General features: G+C 43.2%; 1 protein-coding gene across 8 annotated transcripts in view; it reads left to right on the top strand.

Moving 5' to 3' along the window:
* Window positions 1-20,800, top strand: part of ctbp1l (C-terminal binding protein 1-like) — a 58,332-nt gene extending 37,532 nt beyond the window's left edge. For all 8 annotated transcript variants that reach the window (XM_061930625.2, XM_061930630.2, XM_061930624.2 and 5 more), the window contains 5 exons: window positions 1,133-1,347; window positions 5,464-5,594; window positions 5,675-5,802; window positions 15,753-15,870; window positions 18,551-20,800. In XM_061930625.2, the coding sequence (XP_061786609.1) occupies window positions 1,133-1,347; window positions 5,464-5,594; window positions 5,675-5,802; window positions 15,753-15,870; window positions 18,551-18,737 (779 nt within the window). In that variant the 3' untranslated portion in view covers window positions 18,738-20,800. The remainder of the gene's footprint in view (window positions 1-1,132; window positions 1,348-5,463; window positions 5,595-5,674; window positions 5,803-15,752; window positions 15,871-18,550) is intronic.
* The last annotated feature ends 2,557 nt before the right edge of the window (window positions 20,801-23,357 follow it).

Genomic DNA, 23,357 nt, shown 5'->3' with positions numbered 1-23,357 from the left:
TACTTTTCAGTTGGCCAACATTTCTAAAAATCCCTTTTTTGTATTAGCCTTAAGTAATATTCTAATTTTGTGACACACGGAATTTTGGATTTTCATTTGTTGCCACTTCAAATCATCAAAATTAAATGAAATAAACATTTGAATGCATCAGTCTGTGTGCAATGAATAAATATAATGTACAAGTTACACCTTTTGAATGCAATTACTGAAATAAATCAAGTTTTTCAAAATATTCTAATTTACTGGCTTTTACCTGTATACGGCTTTTCACACACACAAGTGAATGCCATTCATACTTGGTCAACAGCCATACAGGTGACAATGAGGGTGGCCGTATAAACAACTTTAACACTTTTGCAAATATGCGCCACACTGTGAACCCACACCAAACAAGAATGACAAACACATTTCGGGAGAACATCCGCACCGTAACACAACATAAACACAACAGAACAAATACCCAGAACCCCTTGCAGCACTAACTCTTCCGGGACGCTACAATATACACCCCCCGCTACCCCCTATTCCCCCACCTCAACCCCGCCCACCTCAATCTCCTCATGCTCTCTCAGGGAGAGCATGTCCCAAATTCCAAGCTGCTGTTTTGAGGGATGTTAAAAAAAATAATGCACTTTGTGACTTCAATAATAAATATGGCGGTGCCATGTTGGCATTTGTTTCCATAACTTGAGTTGATTTATTTTGGAAAACCTTGTTACATTGTTTAATGCATCCAGCGGGGCATCACAACAAAATTAGGCATAATAATGTGTTAATTCCATGACTGTATATTTCGGTATCGGTAATTAAGAGTTGGACAATATCGGAATATCGAATATCGGCAAAAAAGCCATTATCGGACATCTCAAAATAGAACTAAATGAAATCTTGCACAACTAATAAGATAAAAAGTAAAGTATGAATGACTTTAATAAAATTAATAAATATTAAGTAAAAGCCAAATAAAAATGGTGGGTCTTAAGCCTGTTCTTAACATCATGAATATTCTCTGCAGCCTTGAGTTCCTCCGGCAAACTGTTCCATAGACGGGGGCTATGATAGTAGAAAGATGCCACCCCGTGACTTTGTGTCCTGTCTTTTGGAATAACTAATAATTATTGTGGCCTTCTAGGGCGCGTTGGACAAGCAGTGGCTCTGCGGGCCAAAGCTTTCGGATTTGGCGTCTTCTTCTATGACCCCTATTTGCCTGATGGCGTGGAGCGCTCCCTGGGACTGCAACGCATGACCACCCTCCAGGACCTGCTTATCCACTCAGACTGTGTATCCCTGCACTGCAGCCTCAACGAGCACAACCACCACCTCATCAACGACTTCACCATCAAACAGGTGACTTTCATAATAGTATTTTCATAGAACCGTACTCATTTTAGCCTTATTTTAAATCTGGATCCGGTGTTAAGTAAATATGCTCCCTGAATAGAGTAAATGTTGGAGACATTGGCTTGTTCAGGTGGACTTGTTTGTAGGGGTGGGGGAATTTTTTTTACCTCCTGCTACTCAAGAGAGATACTGATAACTTATTTATAGCTATTATTTTTCTAGATTTAGATTTCACTTTAGTTTGTGCAACACCTTTATTTGTGGCTGACTTTGGGGCAGCTTCTTGAGCAGTGCAGGTGTCTTCAAAGGCTTTCAAAACACTGTCGTAACGATGCGGGCATTTCAGGTGACTAACATAGTTTGATGTGTTATATGAAGCTCAAAATTGTTTTCTTTCCGTGTGGAAATTTTGCAAATAGCACGTAAAATGTTTCCTTTGAAATCATGGAAAAGTCCCACTCAATCGACTCCATGTTTGTCAACAAGTTCCGGAGGTTTACGACAGGCCATTTACAGCACTTAAGAGAAAAGGAGTGCTTGATTTGCTCACCCTATCACACCTACACCACATTAAGGCTAATTTGCCTCATAGGAGCTTTGTCATTTTTTTTTTCATTGGAGCTATTTTTTCTAAGCTTATAGGTATGAGATTTTTTATTATTATGATATACGGAATTACCTGTCCGATATTTATTGTGCATCTCTACTCCCTAGTTTTGCATGACAGGCAGTTTCCTTTATAATTAAACTATGTGGAAATAATGAACTTGTAAAGCACAACTTGGCACGTGCAAGAACATTTGCAGTGTCATTTCATCCACATCTGACAACATTTGACTGGGTCTTTCATAAAACTGTTAAAAAAAAAAACATTTGTTAAGTCATTGTGCTGTTTGATAAGTGAGCTGATGCTTTTTACTTCAATTGTTCTGATTAGTTAGGCCTGGTAGAAATTTTAAACCTATGTTCCATCCCTTACAATAGCAGTGCTTGAAGGTGGATGTCTCTAACCAACATAATGTCAGTAAAATGAGCAGCCAGATGTTTAGAGCCCAATATTTTCCTGCACAATAAATCCACCTCTTTTAATGTGGTTTCTTGAAGCTTTTATTGAGAAATACATGCAAGTCAGCTGTAAATTGCTGTTATTCCTTTCCAACTCAAAGTAAACAGGCAACCGTAGTGAGCAGCATAAGAAGGGAAATACATTTTAAAATCAACAAATGATTGAAAGATCTGCTAAGGTAGACACATTGTTTGCTTTTAGGGCTGCAGCTAACGATTATTTTTCTATCGATTAATCTATAGATGATTTTTTTTCGATTAATCGGTTAATCTATAGATTATTTTTTTCGATTAATCTATAGATTATTTTTCCTTTTACCGATTTTTTTTTTAAATTTAAAATGAAGAGGAAAAAATAAATGTAGGCCAGTTTTTTCAAAAGGCATGGCTTTTATTTACAAAAAAAAAAGTATGGCCACTCAGTCAACATTGACAACAACATGACAAAATATTCTGTAACAATGTAAACATTTAAAACTTTTAACATTTAACAAAATTAAAAGTAGCTTATTTGCTTTTTAATGTGCAAATATAAAAGTAAACATCCATTGCAAATCTTAATATTCTGGAATAGTATAAGCATTTCAAAAGTAAAAGTATTGCTTATTTTGCTTTAAAATGTGCAAAAATAAAGATAAACATCCAATACAAAAAAGTGCAAAACGGAAATATTCTGTAACAAGTGTAAACATTTCAACAAAAGTAAAAGTATTGCTTATTTGCTAAAATGTGCAAAAATAAAGCTAAACATCCAATACAAAAAAGTGTACAGTGTAAACATTTCAACAAAAGTAAAAGTATTGCTTATTTTGCTTAATAACACAACAATGATAGTATGATTAAAGTGAAAGTTAATTGTTGGTTTGTACATAGTATATGTAACTGTTAATGTTGTAAAAGGTATTTGCACAACTAATTAATGTTAGCGTTTGTGACACGTCTTGTGCCGTGGGGTTCTTTCAGGACCGACAGACTGAACGCCAGACGGCTTTGCCAGGTTTACAATCTTTTAATTTTACACAAAGTCTTTTCTCTTCCAACTGCGCGGATCGCGCACCTGGGCACGATTGCGGCGTCGCTCCCCGCGCGCCCCGCCTCGCCGCTCGCTCGCCGCCGCCGCCTCTCCACAGCGTTAAAGAGGAGCGCGTCTTTGTAAACACTGAACAGGCACGCCAAACGCGCCTCTCAGAGCGAAACGGTGCTTTAGTTTATGAATTTACAACGCAGATACAAATGACACATTCATGTTTTTGTGTACCGTATTTTCCGCACTATAAGGCGCACCGGATTATTAGCCGCACCTTCTATGAATTACATATTTCATAATTTTGTCCACCAATAAGCCGCCCCGGACTATAAGCCGCGCCTACGCTGCGCTAAAGTGAATGTCAAAAAAACAGTCAGATAGTTCAGTCAAACTTTAATAATATATTGAAAACCAGCGTTCTAACAACTCTGTCCCAAAATGTACGCAAATGTGCAATCACAAACATAGTAAAATTCAAAATGGTGTAGAGCAATAGTAACATAATGTTGCTCGAACGTTAATGTCACAACACACAAAATAAACATAGCGCTCACCTTCTGAAGTTATTCTTCATTCGTAAATCCTTCGAATTCTTCGTCTTCGGTGTCCGAATTGAAAAGTTGCGCAAGCGTGGTATCCAAAATGGCCGGTTCCGTCTCGTCGAAGTCATCGGGAGTCAGTGTCGCTGTTGTTCTGTGAATCCTGCCTTCCGGAAAGCTCGGACCACAGTTGTGACCGAAATATCTGCCCAGGCATTTACGATCCACTGGCAAATGTTGGCGTATGTCGTCCGGCGCTGTCTGCCCGTCTTAGTGAAGGTGTGTTCGCCTTCGGAGCTGTGTGAAAAAAGCCACCCGGCCTCTTCGCGTAAACTTCCCTTAACCACTCGCTCATCTTTTCTTCATCCATCCATCCCTTCGAGTTAGCTTTTATGATGACGCCGGCTGGAAAGGTCTCTTTTGGCAAGGTCTTCCTTTTGAATATCACCATGGGTGGAAGTTAGCATGGCAAGCTAGAACCACAGTGAAGGATGACTTCTCATTCCCTGTGGTGCGAATATTCACCGTACGTGCTCCCGTTCCACAGTGCGGTTCACAGGAATATCAGTTGCTGTGAAATACGGTAGTAATCCGTGTGCGGATGGAGAGATTGCGTCTTTTTATGAACCGGATCCTTTTCGCTTAGTAGGAGCCATTTTGTGGTCTTTACAGATGTAAACAGGAAATGAAACGTACGGTGATATCCGCGCGTTTTTTCTTCTTCTTCCGGGGGCGGGCGGTAGCTTACAGTAGAAGAAGAAGCGCTTCCTGTTCTATGGGGGCGGGTGCTTACCTTGGCGGTTGCTTGCGTAGAAGAAGAAGCGCTTCCTGTTCTACCGGGAAAAAAGATGGCGGCTGTTTACCGAAGTCGCGAGATCGAAACTTTATGAAAATGAATCGTAATAAAGCGCACCGGGTTATAAGGCGCACTGTTAGCTTTTGAGAAAATTTGTGGTTTTTAGGTGCGCCTTATAGTGCGGAAAATACGGTAATAATGACAACGTATACGCACGCGGACGATTGACTTGTTGATGGTGATGGCAAGAACGCTGTCGGGGGTTTTCTTTTCAAATGTTCGTTCATAGCCGTTGTGCTGCTATGATAGGCCATTTCCGCTCGACACAGTGTGCATACAACAACATTATTAGGCCGTTTATTGAAATACTCCCACACTTTTGACGACTTTTGGCGTGCTTTGCGCATCGTCTGCTTTGCGCTCCGCCATGACAGTAAAGTAGAGTGACGTAAATATGCGACGCGCCGACGCACAAAAACGGCGTCGACGTATTTACGTAACCGATGACGTCGACGCGTCGTTTCAGCCTTATTTGCTTTCTTGTTAGGGTACAATATAAAGTACTTACTGGCCTCTAATGTGTACCGGTGCACTTGTTTACATAATATTATTATAGTATTATTGTACTCATTACATCTTTGTGCACAAAAGCAAACTCTTATTTGACTGAACCATTGCTAAAATCCCTAACCTAGATGCGCCAGGGAGCTTTCCTGGTAAACACATCAAGAGGCGGTTTGGTTGACGAGAAAGCACTGGCTCAGGCCCTGAAGGAGGGTCGAATACGAGGGGCTGCTTTGGACGTTCATGAGACTGAACCCTTCAGGTAACCCAGGCCTTCATAAAGCCTCAGAGATTGTATTTACACATCACTCCCCTTCAAACAAATCCTACTGTCCTTGGCAGTTTTTCAACAGGCCCACTGAAGGATGCCCCCAACCTGATCTGTACGCCACATACTTCCTGGTACAGCGAACAGGCCTCGGTAGAGGCTCGGGAGGAGGCAGCCAGGGAAGTGCGCCGTGCCATCACTGGTAAGTATGGATGTCAGACATTAACTTAGTAAATGTTGATTTACGAGCACAAAAAAAATGCCACGAGTGGTGCCCCAATGGATCGGCCATCGATCAGCAGCTAATAGTGTATGTATGTGTAGCCTAAGTTATTATCACCTCCATCGATCAGCAGCTAATAGTGTTATTGCCCCAATGGATCGGCCAATAGTGTTATTGCCCCAATGGATCGGCCATCGATCAGCAGCTAATCGTGTATGTATGTCCATACACAATGTGTAGCCTAAGTTATTATCACCTCCATCGCGGCAAATTAACAACATTTTTTACAATTATCATTCTCACTGGGGGACCGGAGAATGACCGAGCAAGAGCGCTTCAGGCAACAAGAAGCCATGCAAACCGCTATGCTGGCTTGAAAAAAACTAAAGAATGATGCTTAGTTCACTTTAACAGCAGTGTAGAAAGTAAACAGCTATGAACAGGAAATACACTAACACACTACACAAGGCATACATGTAAGGTTAGGGTGGATCGATCCATATATCGGTAGTGTCAATACCAAGGATAGTAACAGTATAGATTAATACCGTATTTTTCAGATTATAAATCGCAGTTTTTTTCATAGTTTGGCCGGGGGTGCGACTTATACTCCGAAGCGACTTACGGTATGTGTGAAATTATTAACACATTACCGTAAAATGTAAAATAATATTATTTAGCTCATTCACCCAAGAGACGAAGCAAATGTCCGCAATCGTCTCACATACGTCAACCAATAAGAATTCGGTGGGGGCGGGTCATGGCAGAAGTGCATTGTGGGTCATGGGATGCTAACTGCTGCTACATCCGTAGCTATTAAAATGGATTATTTCAACATTGGCGGTAACTTATAAAAACTGAGAAGGGCTGAACTAAAATGGCACCGAAAAGGAAATCATATACTGCAGATTACAAGCCGGACGTAGTGAAATATGCAGCAGAAAACGGCGATCAAGCAGCAGAAAGAAAGGAAACGGCGCATACCAGAGGCGACACCGGGGAGGAAGATTTCATGGGATTTAGCGATCGGGAGTGACAGATTGTTTGGTAAACGTATAGCATGTTCTATATGTTATAGTTATTTGAATGACTCTTACCATAATATGTTACGTTAACATACCAGTTGGTTATTTATGCCTCATATAACGTACACTTATTCAGCCTGTTGTTCACTATTCTTTATTTATTTTAAATTGCCTTTCAAATGTCTATTCTTGCTGTTGGATTTTATCAAATATATTTCCCCAAAAAATACGACTTATACTCCAGTGCGACGTATATATATATATGTTTTTTTCCTTCTTTATTATGCATTTTCGGCCGGTGCGACTTATAGTCCGAAAAATACGGTACAAAGGGAATGAGATATTTTTATTATTTCCAAAAAAAAAAAATGGTGTTATTGTTTACCAATTCAGGAAATACGTCCCTGGACACAGGAGAACTTTGAGGGCAAAAACCAAATTATTTAAATGAGTAGTTGATGGTAGTTTTTGCTTTTGTTTAGTTATTGTGTACAACTGGCTCTATTATTACTGAAATAAATGTGAGCAATGAAACACATTAAGGAACTGGTTTGAATATCGTGTTGATATTATTACACTGCCGTCCTGTTTTTATTAGAGTTTTTCCTGAATATAATTTTGGTTAAAAATTAGAAAACAAATCATTCAATGATCTTTAATATTTTAAAGTAAAAAGTAATAAAGTATCGGTATCATTATTGTTATGGCCAGGCCAGGAATTTCACGGGGGCCATGACGACCATGGCTCTCGTTGCCCCTCTGTTTGGCCGTGTGCCTCTCAAAAAAGGATATACCGTATTTTCCGCACCATAAGGCGCCCTGGGCTATAAGCCGCGCCTTCAATGAACGGCATATTTCAAAACTTTGTCCACCTATAAGCCGCCCCGTGTTATAAGCCGCATCTAACTGCGCTAAAGGAATGTCAAAAAAACAGTCAGATAGGTCAGTCAAACTTTAATAATATATTAAAAAACAGCGTGATGTGGGCGCGCATGGAGTCGTATATCAACATGGACGGAGCTGCGTGAAAAAAGCCACCCGGCCTCTTCGCGTAAACTTACCTTAACCACTCGCTCATCTTTTCTTCATCCATCCCTTCGAGTTAGCTTTTATGATGACGCCGGCTGGAAAGTTCTCTTTTGGCAAGGTCTTCCTTTTGAATATCACCATGGGTGGAAGTTTCTGGTCATTAGCATGGCAAGCTAGAACCACAGTGAAGGATGACTTCTCATTCCCTGTGGTGCGAATATTCACCGTACGTGCTCCCGTTGTATCCACAGTGCGGTTCACAGGAATATCAAAAGTCAGTGGAACCTCGTCCATGTTGATAATGTTCTCTGGCCGGATCTTTTTTTCAGCTATCTTGTTTTTACAATATGCACGGAAAGTAGCCAGCTTTTCTTGAAAGTCTTTAGGCAGTTGCTGTGAAATAGTAGTCTGTGTGCGGATGGAGAGATTGCGTCTTTTCATGAACCGGATCCCTGTCGCTTAGTAGGAGCCATTTTGTGGTCTTTACAGATGTAAACACACAAAGGAAATGAAACGTACGGTAATATCCGCGCGCTTCTTCTTCTTCTACGCGGGCGGGTGGTTGCTTACAGAAGAAGAAGAAGCGCTTCCTGTTCTATGGGGGCGGGTGCTTACCTTGGCGGTTGCTTGCGTAGAAGAAGAAGCACTTCCTCTTCTACGGGGAAAAAGATGGCGGCTGTTTACCGTAGTTGCGAGACCGAAACTTTATGAAAATTAATCTTAATATTAATCCATATATAAAGCGCACCGGGTTATAAGGCGCACTGTCAGCTTTTGAGAAAATTTGTGGTTTTTAGGTGCGCCTTATGGTGCGGGAAATACGGTACACCACAGCCGTAACGCTCTGACGAACGCATCTATTTCACTCTGCGCGATTTTCATGTCGTTGGGGCTTCTTTGACCAGTAATGGGTTTATTTCTGCCTTGTATGAACCGCCGGAGTCCCACACGCAGCACAGTGCCAAACACAAGTTAAATCCAACACACGCATTAGCCTGTACCCCAGATTTCCGCTGGATTCAGAACGGCTGCTGAACGTAACCGCCACGGGACAGCACCGCCATCCACAGTTAAGCAATCCCCACCGCCACTCTGTTGTGGCTCCGTCGGGCAGCGAAATAGCACAGACTTTTACGAGATCTAGCGAATCCGGAATGTTGCAATATAGTGAGCCACAGTTTATTCTGTTCATCCAGAGGAGCAGAAGCAAATAAACTCTGTCCTGCCCTTGATAACTGAATATTTTATTTTGAAAATGAACCGGATAATTGATTTTGGGTTTGTGCATGACTCGCTGTCCAACACAAGCAGATTTAAACTAAATTGAACAGATTTGTTGCGATGTACAGAAAAAAATAGAAGCTTTTTTTTTTAGCGCTAGAACGCAGAACGTCAACAGTATGACGGTGACGTTCCGCATGCGGTGGAAACTGACACATTGACTTGACAGGAGCCGGTTTGTGATCGAGAGAGCCGGCTCCCCATAGAGAGCGATTTACAAAAAATAGTTTTTTAAAGCCGCGTTGATCAACATGAGTAGCTGTGGACAGGGGAGGGGTTACAGACACTCGCATGGAGCACGCACACCAACAGGAGGGAGAGAGATGAGAGCGAGAGGACTTTACCATTTTATATAAGACGAGTGACAGCAGGAAAAAAGAGTACGATTTGGACACATATTAAAGTGTTGACATCGGAAAGGCAGAGTGTACACTTTGTAAATTACTAAATAATATCGAGCAGGCTCTACAAACAACAAACACAGGCATATGCAAACGAATCATCCAACAGTGAGAGAAGTCCAGCAAAGGACTCTGTTAGGTGCCAATGTGTCAACTCCTGCAACTGTTGCTCTAACGTCTGTAGCATCAGCCAGTATATCAATAATATTACGGCCACCTTGTAGACTTGCATCCCAAAGCTTTGTGAGCCAGTTTATGCAAAAGGCTATGACACCATTTTTTTTTTCATTTTTTTAAATAATACCTTCATGTATCCAGTATGTTATGTTAAGTTGATTAATAAAGCCATATAAATATTCTACATATGTTATATTTTATTTTGTTTTACATTAGTTATTAAGGCAGCGGACAGGTACCGACAGGCCAAGCGGTGTGCGGCTTCAGCGGTCGCAGAGGCAAAAACTCGGACATGGGAGGAGTTCGGGGAAGCCATGGAAAACGACTTCCGGACGGCTTCGAAGCAATTCTGGACCACCATCCGCCGCCTCAGGAAGGGGAAGCAGTGCACTATCAACACCGTGTATGGTGAGGATGGTGTTCTGCTGACCTCGACTGCGGATGTTGTGGATCGGTGGAGGGAATACTTCGAAGACCTCCTCAATCCCACCAACACGTCTTCCTATGAGGAAGCAGTGCCTGGGGAGTCTGTGGTGGGCTCTCCTATTTCTGGGGCTGAGGTTGCTGAGGTAGTTAAAAAGCTCCTCGGTGGCAAGGCCCCGGGAGTAGATGAGATCCGCCCGGAGTTCCTTAAGGCTCTGGATGCTGTGGGGCTGTCTTGGTTGACAAGACTCTGCAGCATCGCGTGGACATCGGGGGCGGTACCTCTGGATTGGCAGACCGGGGTGGTGGTTCCTCTCTTTAAGAAGGGGAACCGGAGGGTGTGTTCTAACTATCGTGGGATCACACTCCTCAGCCTTCCCGGTAAGGTCTATTCAGGTGTACTGGAGAGGAGGCTACGCCGGATAGTCGAACCTCGGATTCAGGAGGAACAGTGTGGTTTTCGTCCTGGTCGTGGAACTGTGGACCAGCTCTATACTCTCGGCAGGGTCCTTGAGGGTGCATGGGAGTTTGCCCAACCAGTCTACATGTGTTTTGTGGACTTGGAGAAGGCATTCGACCGTGTCCCTCGGGAAGTCCTGTGGGGAGTGCTCAGAGAGTATGGGGTATCGGACTGTCTGATTGTGGCGGTCCGCTCCCTGTATGCTCAGTGTCAGAGCTTGGTCCGCATTGCCGGCAGTAAGTCGGACACGTTTCCAGTGAGGGTTGGACTCCGCCAAGGCTGCCCTTTGTCACCCATTCTGTTCATAACTTTTATGGACAGAATTTCTAGGCGCAGTCAAGGCGTTGAGGGGATCTGGTTTGGTGGCTGCAGGATTAGGTCTCTGCTTTTTGCAGATGATGTGGTCCTGATGGCTTCATCTGGTCAGGATCTTCAGCTCTCACTGGATCGGTTCGCAGCCGAGTGTGAAGCGACTGGGATGAGAATCAGCACCTCCAAGTCCGAGTCCATGGTTCTCGCCCGGAAAAGGGTGGAGTGCCATCTCCGGGTTGGGGAGGAGATCTTGCTCCAAGTGGAGGAGTTCAAGTACCTCGGAGTCTTGTTCACGAGTGAGGGAAGAGTGAATCGTGAGATCGACAGGCGGATCAGTGCGGCATCTTCAGTAATGCGGACGCTGTATCGATCCGTTGTGGTGAAGAAGGAGCTGAGCCGGAAGGCAAAGCTCTCAATTTACCGGTCGATCTACGTTCCCATCCTCACCTATGGTCATGAGCTTTGGGTTATGACCGAAAGGACAAGATCACGGGTACAAGCGGCCGAAATGAGTTTCCTCCGCCGGGTGGCGGGGCTCTCCCTTAGAGATAGGGTGAGAAGCTCTGTCATCCGGGAGGAGCTCAAAGTAAAGCCGCTGCTCCTCCACATGAAGAGGAACCAGATGAGGTGGTTCGGGCATCTGGTCAGGATGCCACCCGAACGCCTCCTTAGGGAGGTGTTTAGGGCACGTCCGACCGGTAGGAGGCCGCGGGGAAGACCCAGGACACGTTGGGAAGACTATGTCTCCCGGCTGGCCTGGGAACGCCTCGGGGTCCCGCAGGAAGAGCTGGACGAAGTGGCTGGGGAGAGGGAAGTCTGGGCTTCCCTGCTTAGGCTGATGCCCCCGCGACCCGACCTCGGATAAGCGGAAGAAGATGGATGGATGGATGGATTAGTTATTAATTTTACACATAATTTGGTAATAAATGATTGAAATCTGAGAAGCCAAAAGAGACGGAATTTGCTTCACTGACGACAATGTGTGCGTTTTTTGCAGTTTTCTCTATCCCACTCGACCATGCTAGTTTCACGTAAATGAAAACCGCATAGAAAAGGATCCTGGCTGTGCACTAAATAATATAAAGTCCCAACATGTTATCGTCATTTAGGGCAAAATAGATTATTAAGAAATAAACACATCTGTGTCTGTCATTTATGTAATTGAAAGTGATGCATGCTAAAAATGTCATCATCCTTAACATTTAAGCTACTTTTTTTTTTTTACCGTGGACTTAAAATCATTGTTTTATTTGATGGCCTTCCTGCCCTGACATTTGACTTTTGTGCCCTCAAAAGGTTGACGACACCAAAGGCAAAGTGGCCTTGTCCTTAAAATGACGAAATTCCAGGCCTACCGGTAGTTAAGGCCCATACTGACCCTGTAACTCACTACATTGAATCGATACCCAACTTTGTAGTATGACCCACTACTAGTTTACTTCACAAAAACTAGTCCTAGTAAAAACCTGAACAACATGGTGCTCTGTAAACTGTGCACACAGGAAATTGTTTTTCAGTACAGTTCTGCTGCAATACACAAGCACTTAAAAGCGGTATCAGGGGGCGAGTTTCCAAGATGTCAATTGAAGTTACATTTCTCTGAGAAATTTACTTTTGTATCCCAATTCTAACAACATTCATTATAAGTTTCTAGACACAAAAAAATGTTAGTATGCTTTAGGGATGTCCCGATCCGATATTTGGATCGGATCGGCTGCCGATATTTGCCAAAAATTGCGTATCGGCAAGGCATGGGAAAATGCCGATCCAGATCCAGTTTAAAAAAAAAACTCCGGTCCGTGTTTTCTAACGCACCTATTTAAATAATACATTCCACTTTTCTGCTGCTCCGTAAGTTCCGTTCCGCATTTTCCAGCACACCTTCAACACATCCACAATTCTCACGCAGTTGCTTTTAGCTGCTGGCATTACACGACAGGCTTTTCTCACTCTTTCCTGTGTCTCCCTCTCACAGACAGCGAGCGCACCTTCTTACACACGTCACATTCTGTCACGTCATACGTCACATACGTATACGTCCTCTCCCAGCAGAGAGCGAGGTAGCGGCGTGGCTAACGTTAGCTGTGATGCTAGCGCAGCCGCTAAGGTGCGCGCCTGCTCAAGCGTTCTCTGCGCACGGCAAATCTATGCCATGCACAAAATCAAATAAAAAAATAAGCGCATAACAATTTTCGACACACGGACACGACAGAGACAACAGTTTTCGTCATTATTGTTCAAATATTGTGACGTCTGTCGAGACGCTTATCTCCATTCGGTGCCACACGTCCAGACTCCACACCATCAAAATGGCAAAGATTTCCACATCAACACCGTATTAAAAATTAGTGATTTTTTTTTGTTGTGATTTCCTTCTCTGCATGAAAGTTTAAAAGTAGCATATATTAATGCAGTATGAAGAAGAATGTTTTAATGTAGACACATAGAATAATCATACTGCTGTGATTATATGCATCAAGTGTTCATCCAAGGCTAAGGCAAAATATCGAGATATATATTGTGTATCGCAATATGGCCTTAAAATATCGCAATATTAAAAAAAGGCCATATCGCCCAGCCCTAGTTCAATGATGCCATTTCTGTTTGTCATGTATAATTTTGTCTATTTTGTGTTTATCCTTGAATAAACAGGTCAGTTTCTTGTTACCAACCATTGTGTATTATTCAAACTCCCCTAATTCAGCTGGCTAGTTGTTATCAAGAGTACTAAAACCCTTTTCAACATGATTCTGACAACTAAGTAGGCTAAATAACTTTAAACTTTAATACATGCTCGGATAGGCCAGTATCGGTCAGTATCGGTATCGGTCAGTATCGGTATCGGATCGGAAATGCAAAAGCAATATCGGTATCGGATCGGAAGTGCAAAAACCTGGATCGGGACATCCCTAGTATGCTTTTAGGGAACTCATTTGTAAAAACAGTTAGTTGAACCACTACACTAAAAAGCAGTTGGATACAAAAAAAAATAAAAAATTATCGATCAATATATAGTTTTTTATGAAAAAATTGTTTGGTGCAGCCTTCCTGGACACTCTAACCAAAAAGCACATGAGATACCACCACACGGAGTATAATCACTCACTCACCCTTTGAAGACCCCTAGGAAAAGCTGAAAAAAATACAGTTGACTTTAGCCATCTGCCGTGCAAAGAGTCAGTACAAAGAATGCCCAAATTTGGTGTTTGCAGCAGTCGGTCATAATTCCTCAGTTGTTTTTAAATGTAATCCTCTCAAGGTGTGTGATTCCTTATTTAGAAATGTGGGGACTCCTGTGCTAATATTTTCTTGTCCAGTACTGTCTAATTTGCGTCTACAATAAATGTTACGATAGTCTACTACAGGGGTGCTCACACTTTTTCTGCAGGCGAGCTACTTTTCAATTGATCAAGTCGTGGGGATCTACCTCATTCATATATATCATTTATATTTACTTATTTATGAAATATATGTTTTTGTTAACAAGTTAAAGGTGTTTAATGATAATGCAAGCATGTTTAACACATATAGTTAATATTGTTAACAACTGAAAGGTGGTTAAAGATAACACAAGCATGTTTAACACATATAGTTAATATTGTAAACAACTTAAAGGTGGTTAAAGATAATACAAGCATGTTTAACACATATAGTTAATATTGTTAACAAGTTAAAGGTGGTTAAAGATAATACAAGCATGTTTAACACATATAGATTCCTTTCTTTCATGAAGACAAGAATATAAGTTGGTGTATTACCTGATTGTGATGACTTGCATTGATTGGAATCAGACAGTGGTGATGATAACGTCCGCATTTTCGAATGGAGGAGAAAAAAAGTCCTCCTTTCTGTCCAATACCACATGAAAGTGGTTGGTTTTTGGCATCTTATTTGTCCAGCTTCTGTACTCCTTTGTATACACTTTACAAGAAATACATTGTCGGCAAACTCCGTAGCTTGCTAGCTTGTGCACGCCAGCTTTCTTAGACTCTTATTTTGGTAGCGCAGGCAGGATGAAGCAGAGCTTTTATTGTGCAACTGTGCAGTCGGTCTTTGGAGTTTTGACGACAGGTACGGCGCCAGTCTGTTGAAATAAAGTGTTTCTCCACTTCCAGTCGGTAATTTTAATGAGCTGGCAGCAGCCAGCGTCATCTCAGAAGACCCTCGGGTGCCGTGAATGTCAATCAAGTGACGAAAGTGACGTCATAGTGAAGATTTATGATCGCTCATTTTTAGGACTATTTTTTTAATGCCTGGCTGGTGATCGACTGACACACCCTCCGAGATCGACCGGTAGCTCGCGATCGACGTAATGAGCACCCCTGGTCTACTACTACTACTACTACTAGTCTTGCAGGGAAGCGTACATCTACATGGGTTCACTTTTATCTCGACATGACAATAGGATCTCTGTCTCTGTGGACATCCCAGTCTGAACGTAGACTTGTTCATTGTCCGCTTTCATTGAAGGTTTTTAATGACAGGACTGGAGTGTGTTTAATTTATAAAAGGCCTATAGTCCGAGATTGTCTCCATGATGAGTGTTTCACATAGTTGTTAATCACCACCTTTGGGTCCATATGTGACATTGGAACATCTTTAAGTTTGTCCCATAACAACATTATTCTTTTACACATTTCTGAATGTGTAAAAGAGTGCCTGCTATTAGAAAGCATCAAGCCATCAGGATGAAAGCACTAGCTTGTGCAGTATTAGTTTGCCTCAATGTCTGAGTAAAGCACATGCTTAACAATGGGTGTGCAAACCGTCTTGTATCCTGTTCGAAATGTAGCCTTTTTAAATGTCCTTGTTCTGTTCTAGGGCGTATCCCAGACAGCCTGAAGAACTGTGTGAATAAGGAGTATCTGATGGCAGCGTCTCAGTGGCCCAGCATGGAGGCTGCCACCGTTCACCCGGAACTTAATGGAGCAACCTACAGGTGAGAAGGAACGGGCAGGGATCACTTAACAAGCATGGTGCAAGAATTTTAAACGGGGGCTTGCATTAGTAATTTTGCTATCCAATGATATTCTCATACAGAGTTCTACACAGGGCAGTCCTGCAAACTGCAAGCACCCCGATGACATATTGCTAAACTACCGTATTTTTCGGACTATAAGGCGCACTTAAAATCTTTTCAGTTTCTCAAAATTCGACAGTGCGCCTTATAACCTGGTGCGCCTAATGTACGGAATAATTTTTTTTGTGCTTACCGACCTCAAAGCTATTTTATTTGGTACATAGTGAAATGATAAGTGTAACCAGTAAATGGCAGTCACACATAAGTGATGTGTGTCGACTGCAATATGACTCAGGTAAACAACACCAAAATTGTATATGTTCCATTGAAAATACAGAACATTACACACGGCGCTCAAAAATCTACCAAAATGTTTTAGTATGACTTGGGGGTAAGCTATGAAGCCGCACCGCTTGATGGATTGTACTGTGCTTCAACATACGAGTATTATTATGGTGTGTATATAGTCGAACCTCGGATTCAGGAGGAACAGTGTGGTTTTCGTCCTGGTCGTGGAACTGTGGACCAGCTCTATACTCTCGGCAGGGTCCTTGAGGGTGCATGGGAGTTTACCCAACCAGTCTACATGTGCTTTGTGGACTTGGAGAAGGCATTCGACCGTGTCCCTCGGGAGATCCTGTGGGGAGTGCTCAGAGAGTATGGGGTATCGGACTGTCTGATTGTGGCAGTTCGCTCCCTGTATGATCAGTGCCAGAGCTTGGTCCGCATTGCCGGCAGTAAGTCGGACACGTTTCCAGTGAGGGTTGGACTCCGCCAAGGCTGCCCTTTGTCACCCATTCTGTTCATAACTTTTATGGACAGAATTTCTAGGCGCAGTCAAGGCGTTGAGGGGATCCGGTTTGGTGGCTGCAGGATTAGGTCTCTGCTTTTTGCAGATGATGTGGTCCTGATGGCTTCATCTGGCCAGGATCTTCAGCTCTCACTGGATCGGTTCGCAGCCGAGTGTGAAGCGACTGGGATGAGAATCAGCACCTCCAAGTCCGAGTCCATGGTTCTCGCCCGGAAAAGGGTGGAGTGCCATCTCCGGTTGGGGAGGAGACCCTGCCCCAAGTGGAGGAGTTCAAGTACCTCGGAGTCTTGTTCACGAGTGAGGGAAAAGTGGATCGTGAGATCGACAGGCGGATCGGTGCGGCGTCTTCAGTAATGCGGACGCTGTATCGATCCGTTGTGGTGAAGAAGGAGCTGAGCCGGAAGGCAAAGCTCTCAATTTACCGGTCGATCTACGTTCCCATCCTCACCTATGGTCATGAGCTTTGGGTTATGACCGAAAGGACAAGATCATGGGTACAGGCGGCCGAAATGAGTTTCCTCCGCCGGGTGGCGGGGCTCTCCCTTAGAGATAGGTTGAGAAGCTCTGTCATCCGGGGGGAGCTCAAAGTAAAGCCACTGCTCCTCCACATCGAGAGGAGCCAGATGAGGTGGTTCGGGCATCTGGTCAGGATGCCACTCGAACGCCTCCCTCGGGAGGTGTTTAGGGCACGTCCAACCGGTAGGAGGCCACGGGGAAGACCCAGGACACGTTGGGAAGACTATGTCTCCCGGCTGGCCTGGGAACGCCTCGGGATCCCCCGGCAGGAGCTGGACGAAGTGGCTGGGGAGAGGAAAGTCTGGGCTTCCCTGCTTAAGCTGCTGCCCCCGCGACCCGACCTCGGATAAGCGGAAGAAGATGGATGGATGTATATAGTGTAAGACATATTATCTGGCGTTTTTGTTTCGCAATATTATGCAAAAGCAACTTTTCTTACCTTCTGGTACCTGCTGATCTGTATTTAGGATCTGCATAAGTTCTGAAAATGTGCGCGCGTCCACCTTTGTTGTCCGTGTCGACAACGTAGACGGTAAGCTTCTTCTTTTTCTCTATCTTCTTGTTATGGGACATTCATCCTCCGCTGTTGCCATTTCTAATATAAAGTAGTGTAAAGTTCTTACTTATATCTGTCAGTAAACTCGCCATTAAAGTGCTAAAACATACCGGTGTAGTGAGTTTACATTATTCACCCAAGGAACTTTAGTTATTAGAGAGTTCCGGCCGGATGGTTTTTCACGGGACACATTTCCGGCGTTGTTGTTGCACTAGTGAGCCACGGATGAGGAGATGCTGCTCCGTTATTGATTTTAAGTAAAGTCTGAATGTCATTAAAACAGTTAGCTCCATCTTTTGACACTTCTTCCACTCCCGTCCTTGCACGCTACACCGCTACAACAAAGACGACGGAGAAAATACGCTGCCGAAAGTGAGCCATGTAAATAAGACCGCCCACAAAACGGCGCATCCTGTAGCGACTGTCAGAAAGCGGCTTGAAGATGATCTGTAAAACATCATCTATGCAACATTTTGAGTAAAGAACCACCATTACATGTTATGTAGACCACAAGGAAGTCTTTTACATTTAGAACATTTTTTAATAATATGACTCCTTTTAATGCGCCCTATAATCCGGTGTGCCTTTTGTATGAAAATAGAACTGACTAGACTAGACCCGCTGGTGCGCCCTATGGTCCGAAAAATACGGTACATTTGCATCGGTCATTGTCAGTCATCATTATCATCTTTGTATGTATCTAATCTATGTTCCAGATTTCCTCAAAGTCTGATCAATGTTGCCGCAGCAGGGGGTCTCCCGGGAGCCGGCTCAGGGGTTGAAAGCCTGGTTTCGGCAAACCTGGCTCACGGCATCGCCCCGGTCTCTCACCCACCACACGCCCCCTCCCCGGGGCAGCCAACTAAGGCCGAAGCCGACAGAGACATCCCCTCCGACCAATAGCCTTTCTCCCCCGACCACCACCACACACACCAGCCCTAACCCCTCCCCTTGCTGCCGCCAGCACATTCCTGTCACCTCTGGAAAAACCGGGCTCCACACCCATGCTCCCTGCATCACTCCCCCCACTGTACCAATACGCCCTGATGCGGATCCACATGGTCTCATGTGACCAGCTCAGGACACACCCAGTCACATCCATCCTCATTTCATCCTCCCCACCCGCCTCTCACACCCCAACGTCAGCAATAACTTTGTTCTCAAGGATTCGATGATCGGAGTGGTGTTTTTTCCATAGTTGGCTGTTGTTTCAATGGAAAGTTGATCAGTCGTGACTCTAGGTGTTAATGTTTGTAAAGAAAAAGAAAAAACATTTTTGACATCAAGATTTTCCAGTTGGTTGCATCCTCTGACTGACCAGTAGAGGTGCTCAGGCAGAAAGTCGCCCTTTTGTCCACGAAAGCCTCTTGTTACTGCTTTCTTCTTGTCTTTCCCCCCATCCGACATCTACATCCAATCACGAAATGCCTCACCTAGAGCCCAGTTTGGCCCTCAGCGCTTTGAACTCTTCAGCTCGTTATTCGTTACTCCCAGCTTCAGTAATCAGTGATTGAATCCTCCGTCGCTACTTGTCCATAGACCCGCCTCGCTTATGGGCATGAATTTCTGTCTCATGCCTAAAGCTACAGAGCCAACAGGCAATGGCACAGCGTGGCCAGCAGAGGGCGCCGCCTCACTGCTCAATTTCAGCCCAATAGAACAACTGTAGTTGAGTGCACCCCAAAAGCGATCAAACCAGGCAGACCATCCCCACTCCCACTCTCTCACTGCCATGCCCCCCTCCCTCCCTCCCTCCACCCACCCACACACACATGCTCATCAACCCGGTATGCATTCTTCCTTTAAACGTGAGGCGACAGTAGAGTTTAGATCCTCAGTAAGAGTCAGGGGGGACGTTATTCTTGCATGCTGGCTTTGTTAACAACAGTGGTGTCTGTGTGCGAGTGTGTGTGTGTGTGAATGTGTGTTTGCAGGTGTGTGTCTGTGTGTCCTTTCACCCTGTTTATAACCAGCGGATTTTTTCCCAAAGGAATAGTCCCTCGGAGTAACTCTTGAACGCTGTCCCTCCGGTGTCAATGAAACACCTTTCTAGTACCTCAGTAACAGATATTGAATGTACCGTGCATACCCTTTTATTTTTTGTACAGATTTTCTAGATTCTTTTTACTGTTCTTTACCAGAAGGGTTGTGATATTGTAGCAGTAATAAGATTTAAACAAAAACAAACAAAAAAAAAACACCTCCCCCATCATGAAATAAACGGACAAATAGGTTGTCTCTCCATAAGTTACTAAATACTCAGGCTTCGAAACCAATGCTTGTCTTTATGCCTTCACCCTGCCTCCTTTCATCCTCCGTCTTACTGGCTAAAGATAATTGGGGAATAATGAAAGGTGGTTCTTGCGCTCTGCTCTTTGACTAGAACATTTATAAAGGAGGCTTTTTTTGTTGTTTTGTTTTTGAGCCCCTTTTATCATTGCCCTGCTGCTCTGTTTGTAGTGCATGTGCGATTTGTTTTAAACACAAATAACCTTACAAATTAGTGGCTGCTTTTTCCCTCTGCTGAGTGCTTATTTTTTTATTTTATTTTTAGACCCAGTTGACATTTATGTTGTGGTCAGTTTCCAGTAATGTGCAGTTTTGCCCTTCATCCCCTGCAATCCCACCCCTTCAGAGTCTAACAGTGACTTGGAGCATGTGATGCTTGGCTCCTCTTGTCATGTGATGAGTATATATTTTTAAGAATAACCCTTCGCCCTCCCGTTCCTCCTGCTTTCTCTCGCTTTCCTATAGTTCCGTTAATGAGTAATCTTCAATTTTTTGCTGTTGATGATGATTATATATATTTTTTCATTTCAGCCGTGCACTGTCATGTATACCAGTTAGTTTTAATGTAGATGTGGATTTTTTTTTTTTTTATGGATATATGCTGTCTGTGTTCTACATGTTGTACTAAAAGTATAGATAAGAGATCACCCCCCCCCCCCCCCCCCCCCCCCCCCCCCCCCGGCCCCCGGCCCACTTCCTCCGCTTTCGTCAGACCCCCCCCAGGCCTTACTTACTGTCCTCCCCCTGTAGCCGTTGTAGAAAGTCGCCAACGAACCACTCACTGCCTTAACACAGTTGACCACAGCAGGTGACCAGTAGAAACCGACTAGCCAAAAAACACAAGAAAACTCCACACTCCTACAGCAGGCTGAATTCTATAAGTGAAAAGTAATATAATCAGTCGTTAAGAGGATAGAAAGGTGATGTCATGGGAAAAAAGTTGTCATATGAGGGGGGAAAAAAGTACTTTTTTGAGAAGATGACCCTCGTTGTTAAAACACCTAGAATAATATCGCAACCTAACCGAACACAAATTTTACTCGCATAGTATTTCAACTTTATTCTCAGTACCATTTTCTTTCCTTTTTGCGACCCAGCTCTGAATATTCCTTCATAGAACATCACCTTCGGTGTCAACAGTTTTTATTTTTGGATCCAACCTAAAACACGCCATTTTCGCCCTGTTAAGTCGGGCCAGCCAGTGTTTGTTCACATGCTAAGAAGATAAGCACAGTGTTTGTGTGAGCGTGTGTGTGTGTGGTCACAAAGCTCCAGCTGATATTTCACTCTTGGGTGTGAAAAAAATGCACCTCCCAACACCGCCACCCCTCCTGCTACTACTTCTTCTACTACCGGGGGCTTACGAAGGGTCTTTCAGTCTGCTGACAGAGCCCCCAAAGGGCTGGAGTGGGGGGTTGGGTATCACCGCCGATACTGGTGTCATCTGTCAAAACGAAAAAAAGAGAATTGGTCACTTTTTCTCTCTCAGGGTTCAAATGCACACACATATCCTTTAGCAGTTTGTCCTCCCTCCGAATGTGTTTTTAGAAGTCGCTAACCTCTTCTCTGGTTCCACAACTTTTGCATCTCTCTTGATTTCCCTTTGGCACTGACGTCTAACCATCTTAACAAACAAGGAGTGAATGAATGAATGTGTGTAAGTGTGACTCCGTGTGTGTGTGTGATAAGATTGGGAAATGTATTTTTACAACATGTTTTTCCCCTTTTCCCTCTCACCCTCATTTGTGAACCAATTTTCACCAGACTGCAAAAACAACAACAAAAAACACAAAAAAGGAAAAAAAAACTCCATCTCTGTAACTAGGCTCTTAAGCTTTATTTTTTGTTTTGTTTACTTTTTTTATTAGAAACAATCATGTTTGTGATGGTAACTTCCAATGGTAAACTCCACACCATATTTTAATAAAATCTTAAAAATTAAACCCTTTTGTTTACATGTTTAACTTCCTAAATGCTCCATTAGACCCTGTTGTGTACACAAGCTTTATACCTCATTACATCCAAACAGTCTGAGACTGATTGCTGCTGTGCAATCCCACCGTGCCGCTTTAGGACCTGGATTTCAGTTTACAGAGCTTTCGCCTTAAACAAAATTGTTTACCGCGGTTTGTCGGTTCTTTTATAGAGCGTCAGGGGGAACCGCAGTGCCAAGGCGCTTGGGGTGCACACGGGAAAGGGGCTTTTGTGTGCGCCCGCAGGCGAGGAGTGAGTGGGGGGGATTATCGGGCCTAAAATTGCTAACACATGCACGTAACTCTGGGCCTGCTTTTAAAATGACGGTGGACTAAAAGCAGTCACATGAGGAACCTGTTGACACCCAAAGTAGTATCAGATTTATTTGTTTCAGACAAGTTACAACATATCTGAAGAGTAATGAAAAAATTATTTATTAGGCTGTAATCACACATGTTATACCATAAACCAGGGGCCATATCGCATTTATGTTCTAACAGTGAATGATATTATTACACATTTGCCTATGCATTTGATGATTTGTTTTTTTATGTACAATGTAGAAAAAAATGGTAGATTTTACAGTAAAATACTTGACAAGTCAGTCGCAAAAATTTTACCGTAAAATGTAGTTTTTTTCAGCATGTTACCGTAAAAGGAAAAAACAGTACCACTGTTTTTCATGGTACAAAACTGTCAGTTCAGTTGATAGAATTTTACGGTAAAACTTCTTTTTTTTTTACTGTAAATATAAAACCCTTTTTACAGTAACATTCTGGCAACTTAGCTGCCAGTTTTGTACCGTGAAAAACAGTGGTACTGTTTTTTTTCAGCATTCAGCACTGTAAATGGAGAATAAAAGTACCAGTTGATAGAATTTTACTGTAAAATGTACAGTTTTTTTTTTACTGTAAATATGAAACTGCATTTTTACAGTAAAATTTGTCAACTTAGCTGGCAGTTTTGTACCGTGAAAAACAGTGGTATTGTTTTTTCCGTAAAATGTAGTTTTTTCCAGCATGTTACTGTTAATGAAAAAAAAACTGCCACTGTTTTTCACGGTACAAAATGGGCAGCTCAGTTTATTGGATTTTACTGAAAAATGTACAGTGTTTTTTTACTGTAAATATAAAACTGCCTTTTTACAGTGACATTCTGGCAACTTAGCTGCCAGTTTTGTACCGTGAAAAACAGTGGTACTGTTTTTTTTCAGCATAAATGGAGAATAAAAGTACCACTGTTTTTCACGGTACAAAAATG

This window comes from Nerophis lumbriciformis, linkage group LG36, assembly GCF_033978685.3.
Source record: "Nerophis lumbriciformis linkage group LG36, RoL_Nlum_v2.1, whole genome shotgun sequence".
NCBI lineage: Eukaryota > Metazoa > Chordata > Actinopteri > Syngnathiformes > Syngnathidae > Nerophis > Nerophis lumbriciformis.
The sequence above is the reverse complement of the archived record's forward strand: the minus strand, read 5'-3'. Positions and strand labels throughout refer to the sequence as shown.